The sequence below is a fragment of the Aphelocoma coerulescens genome, chromosome 4 (genome assembly GCF_041296385.1).
Source record: "Aphelocoma coerulescens isolate FSJ_1873_10779 chromosome 4, UR_Acoe_1.0, whole genome shotgun sequence".
In the NCBI taxonomy this organism is placed as follows: Eukaryota; Metazoa; Chordata; class Aves; order Passeriformes; family Corvidae; genus Aphelocoma; species Aphelocoma coerulescens.
This window is the reverse complement of record NC_091017.1, coordinates 33872418-33885833: the sequence shown is the minus strand read 5'-3', so window position 1 is coordinate 33885833 and position 13416 is coordinate 33872418. Positions and strand designations below refer to the sequence as shown.

At 37.4% G+C, this 13416-nt stretch overlaps 1 protein-coding gene across 14 annotated transcripts in view; it reads right to left on the bottom strand.

The window, feature by feature from the left end:
- Positions 1-2467: 2467 nt before the first annotated feature.
- The window catches only part of TRIM2 (tripartite motif containing 2), a 68490-nt gene continuing 57541 nt past the window's right edge, over positions 2468-13416 (bottom strand). For all 14 annotated transcript variants that reach the window (XM_069013514.1, XM_069013517.1, XM_069013518.1 and 11 more), the window contains 4 exons: positions 10001-10169; positions 8268-8338; positions 5565-5705; positions 2468-4576 (listed from right to left, as the gene is read on the bottom strand). In XM_069013514.1, the coding sequence (XP_068869615.1) occupies positions 4424-4576; positions 5565-5705; positions 8268-8338; positions 10001-10169 (534 nt within the window). In that variant the 3' untranslated portion in view covers positions 2468-4423. The remainder of the gene's footprint in view (positions 4577-5564; positions 5706-8267; positions 8339-10000; positions 10170-13416) is intronic.

Below are 13416 nucleotides of genomic sequence, written 5' to 3'. Positions count from 1 at the left end.
GCTTAACACCCGTGAAAAAATCAGGGTTTCCTTGGCTTGTGACCTGTGGTGTCAGGGAAGAAATTTGGAAAAAATTACCTGTCTTCTTGCATTATGGGGTTACTTTTATGGACAGTGAGTATGAGACATATGAAAAAGAAATCCTCAACCATGAAAGTAACAGAGGAAACAAGCTTTATTTTTATTATTTGAAATTTTTGTGCGTGGTAAAGGTACACATTTGACTCCGGTTTTCCTACATTTCCAAGACAGAGTAATTTTTTTTGTCAGCTAAAGCATTATGAATACCATGGCACACAGGAAGCTAAAACTACACACACGCGCACGCACACACACACACAAACACTTTGTTGTGCATCTTTCATCTTTGACCTTAAGGAGAAAAGGTTTGTATTTAGCCTCATAGGGATTTAAAAAAAACCAAACAAAAACATCAGCAGCAGCAACAAAAAAACAAGTGAGAGAAATATTTCATTATGAATGCCAAGAGAGTGCAAGGCTTACATATACACAAAACATATATTGACTTACAAAGATGGAATGTACAAAAACTTTTAAAAAAACATGAAAAAAGAACTGGAAACACTCCTAGAACTGGAAAGCTGCAGCATATCATATCAACTGATAGAGATTTCTATCAGGGGCTGCTGCCATACACTGTGCAACTTAAGGAACATTCCCATGTTATAAACCAAAGGAAAAGTGTCAGGGTTAAGGCTGTGTTGCTCACAAACATCGACTGAAGTGCTGTACATTCATCAGAAATAAAATGACCTGTTAGGAACCTTCCCACTCTGTCACACAAATACCTTTCGTGCACTTTCCACAAACAGGTCAAATAATCACTGCTCACAATTCTCGAAGGAAATTTCAATTATACATCATGATTTCATAACGAGCTGTCTCCCATAACTGAAAGTCATTTCTTTAAAACAAACACAACATACTGGGCACTTATAGTTCTCATGATGGCAACACTAGATCCTTAGTTATAAAAAATATTGACATAAAATCAAAAGCCCTCTAGCTTTTACAGAACAGATGAGCATTTACTAGTAAATAACTCCATCTTCATGAGGCAAATGTTTGCCTAAACCATTTTCCTTTTCAATACATTGGTGCTGGTTTAGCCTATGTAAAAATCTCCTGTTGTTTATATTGGATTTATCTGAACAGATCTTTTTATTCTATTCACAAAACCATGAAAATACAGTTGGCTAGTTTGTCCTAAAATGCTCCATATGACATGAGATCTAATAACCTTTTGAGATTACTTTTGAGTTGAAGCATAGTTAAATGAAGCACATACTTTCACCATTCATGCTGTGCTGCTAGTCAATTAGCATTCCAGAGAAGTCAAGGGGACATTTGGTTATACCTGAAATCTGGCAACAGCGTGCCTCTAAAGCCTTTAATAAATGCTAACAAGTCAGCAAATCACATAGTGCAATTCTGACCTTCCCTTAATTGGATGAGAAAAAAGTCTGCCAGTTTTTAAGTGCAGAATTTCTGCTTTGGTTGCTCTTTGTAAGGTTTGTAAGCCAAGCATTTTAGTGAAGTTGGCTTCAGAAGCACACCGTAAAAGCAATGTGTTTCTCAGTTTCCTGGTGCCAGGCAGATAAGGTCAGACCTTGGAAGGGAATACCCTGCCACTAAATTTGAAATTGCAGTTGGCAGCATTTGCTATCAGAAGGAACTTCAAATTAGTGACATTTTTTAGGTGCTCCTCTGCTGATAGTGTCTGAAAATCCAAAAGTCTACTGAGATTTTTTGAAGAAAAAATCCACAAAACCCCTAATAGCTTTGAGCTGGGTTGTGAGGGGGTTATGTACAGAATTCACTATTTCATCAGGATGCACTTGGTTCACACGGATTATCTAAAATCCTGGTAAACAATGCTGGACTAAAGGGAGTGAAAAGCTTTTGAAGAAAAGTGTATGCATGAAATAGCACAGTCTTAAGTATCTGTTTTGATGTATAAGTTAGGATCTGATTTTTATACTTCTCAAAGTTCCTGACAACAGTGGATTTGGCAATGTTTTCTGAGGGGTAAACATGCAAGCTTAGTAAAATTGTATTATAAAAATCCGTATTTGGAACTAAATATGGTAACTGACAGCCACAGCACATTTTTAAAAAGTTTTTACCTCAATCTGTGCAACCCCTTCTCTTTATTAATAAATACAGTTCAAATGCTACACACCTTTTCTTCATTGATAAATGTGCCATTTAAGGGCCTCCCAATATCAAAAAGTGTTGTAAGGACACTTAGAATGAAAATTTGATCTACAACTTTGTTAAATTTTGATAGGACAGTTTATTGGTAATGACTGAGATACCATCTTCAGAATTTTAGGACAAACTCAGTTCAAGCAGAGGATATTTTGTTCCCTTAGTAATAACAAACTTGAGTTTTAGTATTTCATAAATGTTACCACCAGTTTCTTAGCTTCATTACAGTCCAACCTTAAGCTTCATGCACAAAATATTTATTCCAATGAAATAAGAAAACTTATATTTGCACGAGAAATTGTAAATTGGCTCTATGTGCAAAAAATAAACAAAGGAAAGAAGAGGAAATATCTTCAGGAAACAGTAATTAAAAACCAGACAAACCCCCCATTTAAGAACCTTGGGGTCTGCATTTTTACCAGTCAAATGCAACTTTACAAAAAAACCATTAATTTTTCTCAAATTCATTGAAACAACCACCTTAACCTTTTAGAAATAAGACAAATACTTATAACAAGAAATTTTATCAAAGATTTCTTTCCATTTCGCAAACATGCTTAAAGTACTCCCTTGTTTCTGACCCAATGCCCTTTTGTTTCAAGGCCCTAAAAATGAGAAAAGAACGACAGCACTTCCCAGGCTACTGTAGGCATTGGCAGCAAGCTCACCAGCTCCTCAAACAACGCTTAAAAGGGAGCACCATTCTATCTATATCAGGCTAAAGTAGCAATTCAACCTTTGACTATTGGATATAGAAATAAGAATAAAGCCAATGCCACTTTAGAAAGGACAAGTTCATACTTAAAAACCCCCAACAAACCAAACATTAAAAACAGAACCATGCCTGTAAGCATTTCCAGTTAAATTAATACTTTAACAAAGAACACAGTAGAGAGATCTGACAGAGGAAGGAGGGTCATTTTTCGGAGTGCTGCCATTGTCAAATATCATACATACGTTCCAGTTTGCTGAAATAACCCACATTTACTTTTTTTTCCCGTTTTTATGTCAATCAATCATACATACATACATACAAACAAATTGGAACAAATCTCACAGTCCTTGTTTCGTCCTCTAACAAAATTCCCTTTGATGAAGGACTTCAGGAATTGGTTCAAATTCATTTTTATTTGTATCGTATTTTTTCTCACATAAAAACAAATAGCTTTGGTAACCCTTGGCTTTCCTATACAACCTCAGTTTACCACAGTTCCTTTGGTTGTATAATGTAGGTCCTCCACAGGGGTACTTCTCTGGCTTTCTGTCCTGTTTGAAGCTGCATTTTGTTTTATAGGTTAATACAATGAATTGCCGTAAGGAAACATGGCAATGAACACGTACGAAAGAGTGGCACACATGAGGTTAATTGAGTTGACATTGTAATAACCCTGATCCTAATGAACTAGTTTGGTGTCAAAAGGTCTGTGGTTATACAGAAATTCCGCTCCCACTAATGTATCGCTACAATTAAGTTTTTCCAGAGCTTTAGAAATGTCAGGTCTCTGCAAAGTCCTTCCTGCACATTGAGCAAGAGGAAGAGTGAAAAACGGTCACACAAAACAATCCTTCATTAATTCCACATGAGTAGGGAATTTGCATTGATTCTCAAAGTGCTAAACATTGAGCTGTGTTAGGTCTGACGGTTAGAGCTAGACGGATTTTGTGAGACTTAACCTTATACTAAAAGGACCTACTTGTTATACATAGTAAGACTGAAGAGTGTTAAAAGTGTAATACCTACCATGATAATGAGATCTAGAAGATTCCCAGGATCACCTCTGGGTTAAATAACACATCAGAATGATACTTCTTTAAATTTGGAAGCTCTGAGCAGGAGCTATCCTTTGCAGTCATCAAAAAGCTTTGGGAACTTTTCCCAAACTTTTCTGATTTTTGCCTAATTAGTTAATTCCAGTTCCATAGGCTGAAGTTTGTGTTTAATTTCACATTGTCTTTATGAATTCAGTTACAGAGAATTTTTTTTATTAACACTTACAACAAAAAGTTCAGTGAGAAACATAAGAGGTGCAAGTCCTATGTAAACAAGGTAAGTTTGGAAATTATCACAAGAAGTCTGTGAGAGACTCCTTTGTTATTAAAAATGAACGCAAAGTAGGAGATATCCTGCACTGGATCTCTAGGACGAGTCTTTTCTTAAGGGTGGGTGATTATCCAGCTCCAGAGCTCATTGCTACTGTAAGTATCGATAGACCTTGAAGCAGTGATTTCCAGAGTCTGCGACTACAACGTGGCCATCTGAAGTAAGAGCCAGACCTTGGGGACCATACAGTGGGTCAGCAGAGGTGTTAATGTAGGATAAAAATGATCCACTTCCATCGAAAACCTTTGAGGGTGAGAAAGCACAGAATAAATGTTATGAATAAAAAAGGAAAGTAGTGGACACAAGCCTGCTCTCAGTTATACTTCTCATTTCTGAAACAATTGACATACACTAGAATAAACAAGGGCAGAATCGGTTCTGTTATCTCATTATATGCAACTTTATATACAAATGTGTTTTCTTATTAAAAAGAACTAATTAAAGGTGCCAGGATCTTTGGCAAGAATTAGCACACAATGAAATAATAATAATAAAAAATAAGTACCTCAGCTGTTCCTTGTTCTAAAAATAGTCAACTACAATAAATCAAACTTAATCAGGCACTCAACCAACACCTTGTTTTCCTAACAAATATTACTGTTGTGGCTAGCCTGATTCTTAGGTTCCCACACAGAGAAAACTCAGGAATTTGTTTACCCTGTTGATAGTGCTTCCTGAGAACAACTCATAAGCAGCTCCCTCAATTTTATATTCAGTGGAAATAATACATACACTAATTTATTAGGTATTAGGCAAACAAGACCTTGTGATGAATACTTAAAAGATAAAAAGAGGGCAACTCTCATAACTTAAAGCAGAATAATTTCTCAACACTTAAAAAAGATGATAAAAATCTGCTGCATTCACCTCAGGCCATTTGCTTTTTCATATTTTCCACTATGTCTCTTATCTTCTCTTATGGTGATTATAAATGGCTATCATCTCATCAATGTTTGCAAGTCTCATAAGTCATCAAATAACTTTTGAGGAACTACTTGGCACCAAAATCCTTGGTCACAGTGACCATCAGAGCTGCCAGCAGCCACACTGAAAAGCCCACAATCTGACACCACCAGTTCTGAAAGTGGACAGGCTAACGATGAGGCATTTAAAGGATGGTGTGAGAAACCTCATCACTTCTAATGCTGATGGTGTTTCTTGGGCAGTCTGAAGGCCAGAGTTACCAACCCATTTGCTAATCAAGCACCCTTTGAAATACAGAAATTTCTACCTGTATTCGGCTGTTTCCCCAATCTGCTACGATAATGTTTCCATTAGAATCTACAGCAACTCCAGTTGGTGCATTAAATTGCCCATTTCCTTCTCCATTTGATCCAAATTTCAGCATGAATTCTCCCTCCTGGTTAAATACCTGCATGGGTTAAAACAAAAACATGAATATGGCATGGTATCAAATATTAGTAATCTAGTACTACCAGTTCACCTGCTAATTAAGGGAGGAATTGAAGAGTTCCCAACACACACACACACACACACACACACACACACACACACACACAGAAGATGGGAGAAAAGGTGCCCATCTCTCCCTCCACTCCATTACACCAGACACCATTTCCCTTCTCACTTAAGATCTGATTCATCTCAGACACGGAGGCAAAGGGCACCAGAACCCTTCTGCAGCTTTGTGCAGCTTGAGCTAAAAAGAGCTGAATGCAGATACGGCACTGGGTTCTTTGTTTCTGTGGAACTAAAACACAATGGAGCAGATGCTCTCTTCACTGCTGCCATAATCTAACACACATTGCGAATCGTGGCATGCTGCTCTCTGTATAGACAGTTCAGCAAATGAATTCTCTGTGATGGTAACAGCTTTAGACAGCAGAAAGATAGAGCTGATCGATGACTATTCTGTCAGTGACCTGGATGCACCAATGGGACCAAAAAAGAAACCAAATGTGCCATTTACAAAGTACCACAGCTCTCCCTAAAATATTTTGGTCTACCTTGGGCCCAGGCCCAGCTACAGCACAAGGTCCAACAGTGTTCTTAGAGACTGACTGTGGCTTGCACAAGAAAATGCAAAGACCTGGTAAATGCCAAGTACACACTGAAGTTCTGATAAGGTAGAAGATGTCAGGAAATCATTCTGTTCTTGAACACCCCAGTGAACAGAGAAAAAACATTTGGGAAAGGAATTTAATGAAGCACCAGGTTAGTGCCTCAGATGATTAAAGAAAATTAAAAAAAAAAAAAAAAAGCCAACTAATGAAAAAAAACAGGCAAAGATATATTGCTCTCTCCCTGGGCTAAAGTGACCAAATGAGAGAGAAGCCTACATTGTGCAGGATTTTCCATAGAAGATGCCTGAGGGAAGGAACATCCTTGAAGGTTAAGGGGGCGGGAGAAAAATGTTGCTGAGTGAGCTTGTTTAATTCAAGACACTGGTGGCAGGAAGTGGCTTTGGGACTCAAAAGAGTGAAATTAATTTATTTAGTTATTTATAAACTAATTTATTATTTAAAAGAAGATGTACTCTCTGCTCTCAGATTATAAACTCTCCAGAGTGTCAACAGTTATATGTACTAATTTAGAGAACACTACAAAAATAAGAATCTTTTCCAGTTCGTACCAAATTGTAACAAGTAACATTTGTATCCCATTGAGTCACATCAGAGACAGAGGGGACACCCTGTTCTCATTAGAAATGTAATAATTATAAATCCTCTAGGATGCCACACTTCTTACATCTCTTCACTTCAATTTTTTTTCATTTCAGTTTGCCCCTTGCTGTTAAGCATCTCCACTCTTGTTACCAGGCAAACCTGGCTTGTGGAGAGGTAATTTATGGAGTCATAGGCCTCCTGCAGCACTCTTGGTTTCTGTGTTGTAATCCAAACCAAGAGCTGCTACTTCCTTACAAATTCCAAGAGGATACGCAAGCAAGGTTGCTATTCCAAACCTAGGTGATTCAGCACTGCTCAGACACCTTTGTGTCTATGCTTAGGCAGCAACTTCCTATTTCAGGTGAATATATAAAATTTATTTTTTCAATCAAGAACACTGAAGAACTAGACTGAGAGTTCATCTTTGTGTTCAGTCAAAATAGGCCAGTAGGTGAAATGCCAGGGATTTTGTTGGTGTGTGGGACTGACAGACGTGTCCTCAGAACCCAGGTGGAACAGCATCCTGCCTGTGTCCTCCTGTTGCTGCTTCCTGTAGAGGGAGGGCACAAGATCACAAAGGAAGTGTATGAAAGGGAATGCCCGAGAACAAACACGCAGAGGTGAGGCATTTCTGGGCCTGTATCTCCTTCACAGACATCTGCCAACACATCTCAGCACGTTTCCTTGGTTTGGTTTATTACTGGGACAAACAAATAAACTCTCTATTATACCAAGACAGTAACAGGCTGTGAGTCAGGACTTCCCATGGGTGTAAGGACTAGTGGCCAGCTCTGCCCAGTGCAGGAGGTACGGAATGAAAACCGGTTGTTACACAGGTTTTAAGAGAATCAGGTTGTAAAATGGACCCGGTAATCTTAAAGCTTACAGGTGTGGAATTTAAAGACTGTCATGTATCTTTGCTATAATTTTATTCAACTAGAAATGTGGAAAGCTTTTACTGGGAAATTCAAAAGCCAGACTTTTAAAAGAAGACATAACACAGGGTCAATAACAGGTTTGGCAGAGGGCTAATAAAAATAAGTAAGTTGAAATTATTTATCTCAAGTACAACTTAGGTTTAAGTAATTGAATTAGAGACCATTATAGTGACACCAAAGGCAATGGACTGCATCTTCACTAAGCAATGCACTGCATGCACAAAGTTCTCTGAAAGTGCTGTCCTTATAGCAGAGCTCATACATGTGGGGTGTGATCTCTTTCGTTTTAACAATATTTTGTTTTCCCCAAGAAAGTATCATAATAAAATCAAAATGGCAACTTTCCAAGTTGCCATTAATTGACAGTACCTTGACAGAATGGTTATGAAAATCTGTAATGATAATTTCATTGTTGCTGTTTACAGCTGCAAAATGAGGACCTGCAATGCAGAAGAAGAAAAAAATAGTAATATCATTAAAATAAAAAGTATGGTTAAATTTAAAAAAAATCAGCCTGACAGAATATTATGTTTGGCTTCTGAGCAACAGTAGTCAAAGTGGGAATACCAATTTCAAATTAAGAGTAATTTTACTTCATGGTTTTTTTAAAAAGCTCAGCATGCTTTTTGTAAACACAAATAATTTCTTTTTCAAGCAGTTGTCAGCTATTGTTACCAATAAGCATTGTTCATTTCTCCTTCTTTTGTATACATTTGACTATGCAGAGATTTATGGGCTTATTAACAAGACAAAACATGTAGTGTGTAAGCATAAAGTTGTGTATATACTGAAAATTGTTATCAAAAATGTTCCTGTAAATTCTTAATTGAAATATTTTATGCTCTATGTGCTCACGTCTTAACAAGCATTTGAGCTAACAAATTTTAGGATAAATAAGAAAGTTACTTAGAAGACCACTGTCAGGGAAAAAAGGGCATTTTTTGCTTTACATTGTGTATTGAAATATGTGTGCAAATTTGAGTAAAAAACAAAGGATAGCTTGAAAACAGGCAAGTATCCAAATTAAAACACTTGGTGCTATTTTGAGTTATTAAACAGAACAGAACTCAGTTTCAATTTTCACAGTATATCAGAGTAGACTATAAAAAAGGTGAAAATTTTTACATTGAAAACATTCAAGTATTGACAATTTACCTGTTTTCTGTAGCCTATCAGCAAGAAGAGGTGATACATTTCTCAAAAGCACTGTTAGGAAGTATTTGCCTACTTTTTTCAGGACGTGTACTTGCAAATTTTCAAATGAAAAGAAATTGAGATACCCAGAAAATTTAGTTGTGTTAGAACCCAAGCTCTCATAAATTATATATATTATGCCATAAGACATTGCAAGAGGTCTCAGGATAAGAACACATTGATGCTATTCCTCTCTTTCACTGTGAACCAGTCAAAATATCAGACCAATGAAACTACATACTAAAAGTGACCCAATACCTGTAAAATGACCTGCATACCTTAATTGGCATCTTTGTTTCAAATTTTTAAAGAACAGCTATTCACTTAAAATATATCAGTGGGGTTGTTCTGTTTTTTAAACTTAATTGTGTGTTCTGCTTGAAAGACACCATGTGCAAGCAGTCAGTTTGAGTATAAACTGCAATTTCCCCAAACTTACATTGGCCGTTCCCAAACTCTGTCTTCCTGATCTCAATCTTATCACTACCCCATTACACTCATTTTCTACGAGATACCACTTAGGGCATTGGGCTTTGTGTATCTGATGACTGGAAACACAAAGCACAGCGTTTGAGTTGATTATGATGAACAGCTTAATGTGGCAATTACAAAGCACTTATAAAATGCTAGTTAAGATCAGTCATTCTTGGGTCACTGATCTGAAATGCTTCCAGGCATAGGGAGGTAGATGAAACAATCTGGTTACAGTTACATTTGCAGAACAGATGTTGCAGTCTGCCTGACCAATCAAGCAAATGGTGAAGTGAATAGGAGCTGTATGTCTAGCAGAACCTCTCCCCCGGAGGAATAAAGGAGTTGGATACAGCATCTTCAACATGCTCAAACATCATGCAAATGTGAGCAGAAGAGGCAAGAAAAGGGGATTTACATATTACCATCAAGTGTACCTGCAAACTGCTTGTCACCATTTCCTCGACTCCCAAACCTGGTGACTATTTTCCCATTTGGCTGGAAGATGAAGACACAGCATGCTTTATTGTCCACTACAATGATGTGTCCATTGCGATCCACTGAAACACCTTTAGGGCCCATGAGCTTTCCAGACCCAATTTTGGCCTAAAAGGGAAAACACAAAACAGGAAAATATATTGGCATGATAGAAATGAGTTAGTACAGTTTGAAGATTGTATTACAGGCACACAGCAGAATGGAGAGGCATTTTTTTCATCAAAAGTTGGAAGTGATTGTTTTTATCAGCTCTTACTGTGTACTTCATAATTTTTTCTTCAGCTGAAAATAAAGTCTGCTTTCTGTATGTCTTTTCTAGACTGAAAAATCTGTCTGTCACCTCAGCAACTGAGTACAAATATACAACTCATAAGAAATATAATCATCAGATTTGTGTGACTTGATAAACTGCAGCATCTGTCAGAAATGTCTCTATGTCCAGCATTAGGGTACCAGCAGGATAGGCAGACAAGCAGAAAGGACTTTTGTCTCCGACTCCATGCCTTTCCTGAGTCCAACCACCACCTTGATGGACAGGGAAACATCTTTATCACTGCACCAAAGAAGTCAGAGCTCTTGGAGCACCAGGGCTGGGTGCGATGTAGGCTATGATGTACTCTGTTGCCTTTCTTGGCTTAGTAAGACACCAGCACCTTCTGAGTGCTCTCGGAAAGAATTTGAGCAAAGCTAAAGCTCAGGCTAACCTATCTTCCACCAGATTCCACATGACATTGCTTCACTTGCTGCTTAGACACATGAAGTCTCAGCTGAAAAATGCAAAAGAGAGAGGATCATGTTGCCAAACAGCAAATGAAGCAATCTTTGAAACACTAAACAAGTCAAAGCTTGTTCCTGTCTTAGGTAAATGAAATTATTTCCATCATTTTAAATAGGCCTTGTGACTACCAAAACCATCTGCCAGCATAATCAGCAACAGGAGGGCAACTGTATACAATATTTCAATGGAAAAACGTTCAGTGGAGAGGAGATGGATCTCACAACAGTAAATTACTTGGAAAGGCTAGAGAGCTGTCAAATCCAAAAATGTCAGAAGCATTCTTTAGTAGGTTTAAAAAGAGGGGGTTTTTAAAAGAGGATCTAAGCAGCAGAGCAAGCAGAAATTGAGATCAAGCCTTCAAAGAATCCATGAGCTACTTGGGCATATACCCAAGAAGACTCTAGGATCACCTCTCAATCCATTCCACATTTTTCCCCATTCAACTCTTTTTAAGGCAGAGATTCTAGAAGCTGATTTAATCTATATAAAATCAGTTGAGTTTTTACCTTTCAGTTAAAAAAGGTTGTAAATACCTAATTGTTTGCATTGGAATGGAGCAACTTGCATCCTGCTTTTAGCCATTTTTTAAAACTGATGGACAGATTTGAAAGCTCTTACTCAGGTTTCAAAAGTCTGTACTGGACAGATAATCCACTGAACAGGCTGTGTTGCAGTTATGGATTCCAGAACTTTCAGATCCTGTAGTAATTTGTGAGAGACACATCCTACAAACGGAGGTCCATATCTTGGTGAAGAACACACTTTTCTGTTTCCATTGGAATTTAAATGAAATATATACTAAGATATTAATCTTATTTATGAAACAAGGCCATCTTTCACCTCATTGCCTTTGCAGAGTGAGACAGATCACTGCCTAGAAAAAGCAATGCTGTGAACCATAGAATCATTGAGGTTGGAAAAGACCTCTAAGATTGAGTCCAAGCATTAACCTAACACTGTCATGTTTACCATTCCCTACCTACCACATCTACTGGTGACTTCTCTGCCCCTCTCCCCTCCCTCCTGCAATTGGTGAGCAGCAGTGGGACAGATTACAAGGCATGGAGAAAATTTATTGCCTAACCCATTTCTCTCATGTCCCTGATGTTTTCAAAGCAAACAGAAGGATCTCCCCTACCCTTATTAAGTCCCATGCTCCTATTCCATGGTACATTCTCATAGGTGGGGTTGCAGGTAAAAATAGGAACGATCCTAAAATAAAGCCACCTGGGTTCCCTGAGGATGGCTGCTACCAAGCCACTACACAACCTTTTTCAGTCTCCAGTAAAGAAAATTCCAGGGAGTAAATCTTGCAGGTCCAAGATTATGCTTAGCCACATACAATGATCATGTGTCAGTTTTATGTTCATGTGCATATACTGTTATAAATTGCAAGATATTTAGGCAAAATCTACCTAATTGAATCATGCTAAAATAGCCCCAGGAAAAGCTATTAAAAATTATTTTGTGTTCACCAGGGGGAAAATATGAGCAGAGCTACAAAATGTATTCAGTTTGCATAACAACAAAGCAGCCAAACCATAAATTAGATGCAAATCTGTAGATGTATTTCCTTTGGGGTGATTAAATCATATTCCCCTCTTTCCTTTGGGATGCCCGCATGGTTGTCTGCTTGAGCATTGCACCACCTCCTTACCATCTTTCCAGGATTCCTATGGAAAATGACTCAGACTCATGAGTACAGTGTCTTCCTGCCCATATAAACACATATGGAAAAATATAATGAATAAATCACATACTACATTAATGGGCACTCAGTGCTGAGAAGAGTAATAAAAATCACTATTCTTGGGCCAGGTTTAAAATATAATTTGCAAGCAGCAATAAAGTATGCCCAGCTAGAGTTTGCAATGTTTTTTACTAAAAATCTGTTTCCAGTTTAGATCAAAATATGCTGATGACACATTACTGGATCTGGCTGAACATAATCTTTGTATATTTTTATTTCAGAAAGTTTCTTAGAATTATAGGTTTGATTATTTAGAACAGAACATTATGAAACCCAGTCACTCCAGTTAAGTGTATGAATGGAAGTATTTTCAGGCTTTTTTTCCATTAGAATTGAATACAGTATAATGAATCATGTAAACCCTTAATACAAATAATGTGTTTAATTGAATTCAGTCAAGGACATAATGTCCCTTATTTTATAGGCTCTTAAGAATTTAGACTGGTTTTCAAACATGTGTTTATAAAGTCACCCTACCGGGCTGGAAAATATTCTACTGTGGGATATTCCTAGAGGTAAAAAAAAAAAATTCAGCTAGCCTATATAAAAATTTATGAAGACTTCTCCTCTGTAGAAGTAAGTGTGTTAGGGCTTAAGTTTAACTTTACCAATCTTGTTGCTGTCTGAAAGATTCAAGATTGTCAGCAATTACAAACTTTCAACATACCATCTTTTTCTGTTTGAGAACTTCTCTAATAAGGAGATACAGCTTTGTCACACATTGCAATATCACACAATAAGTGGATTTATCATTCATGTGACTGTCAGAATTCAACTGTGACCGTTTAACTACGCAACCTATTCCCATCTGAACATGCACCCAGCTT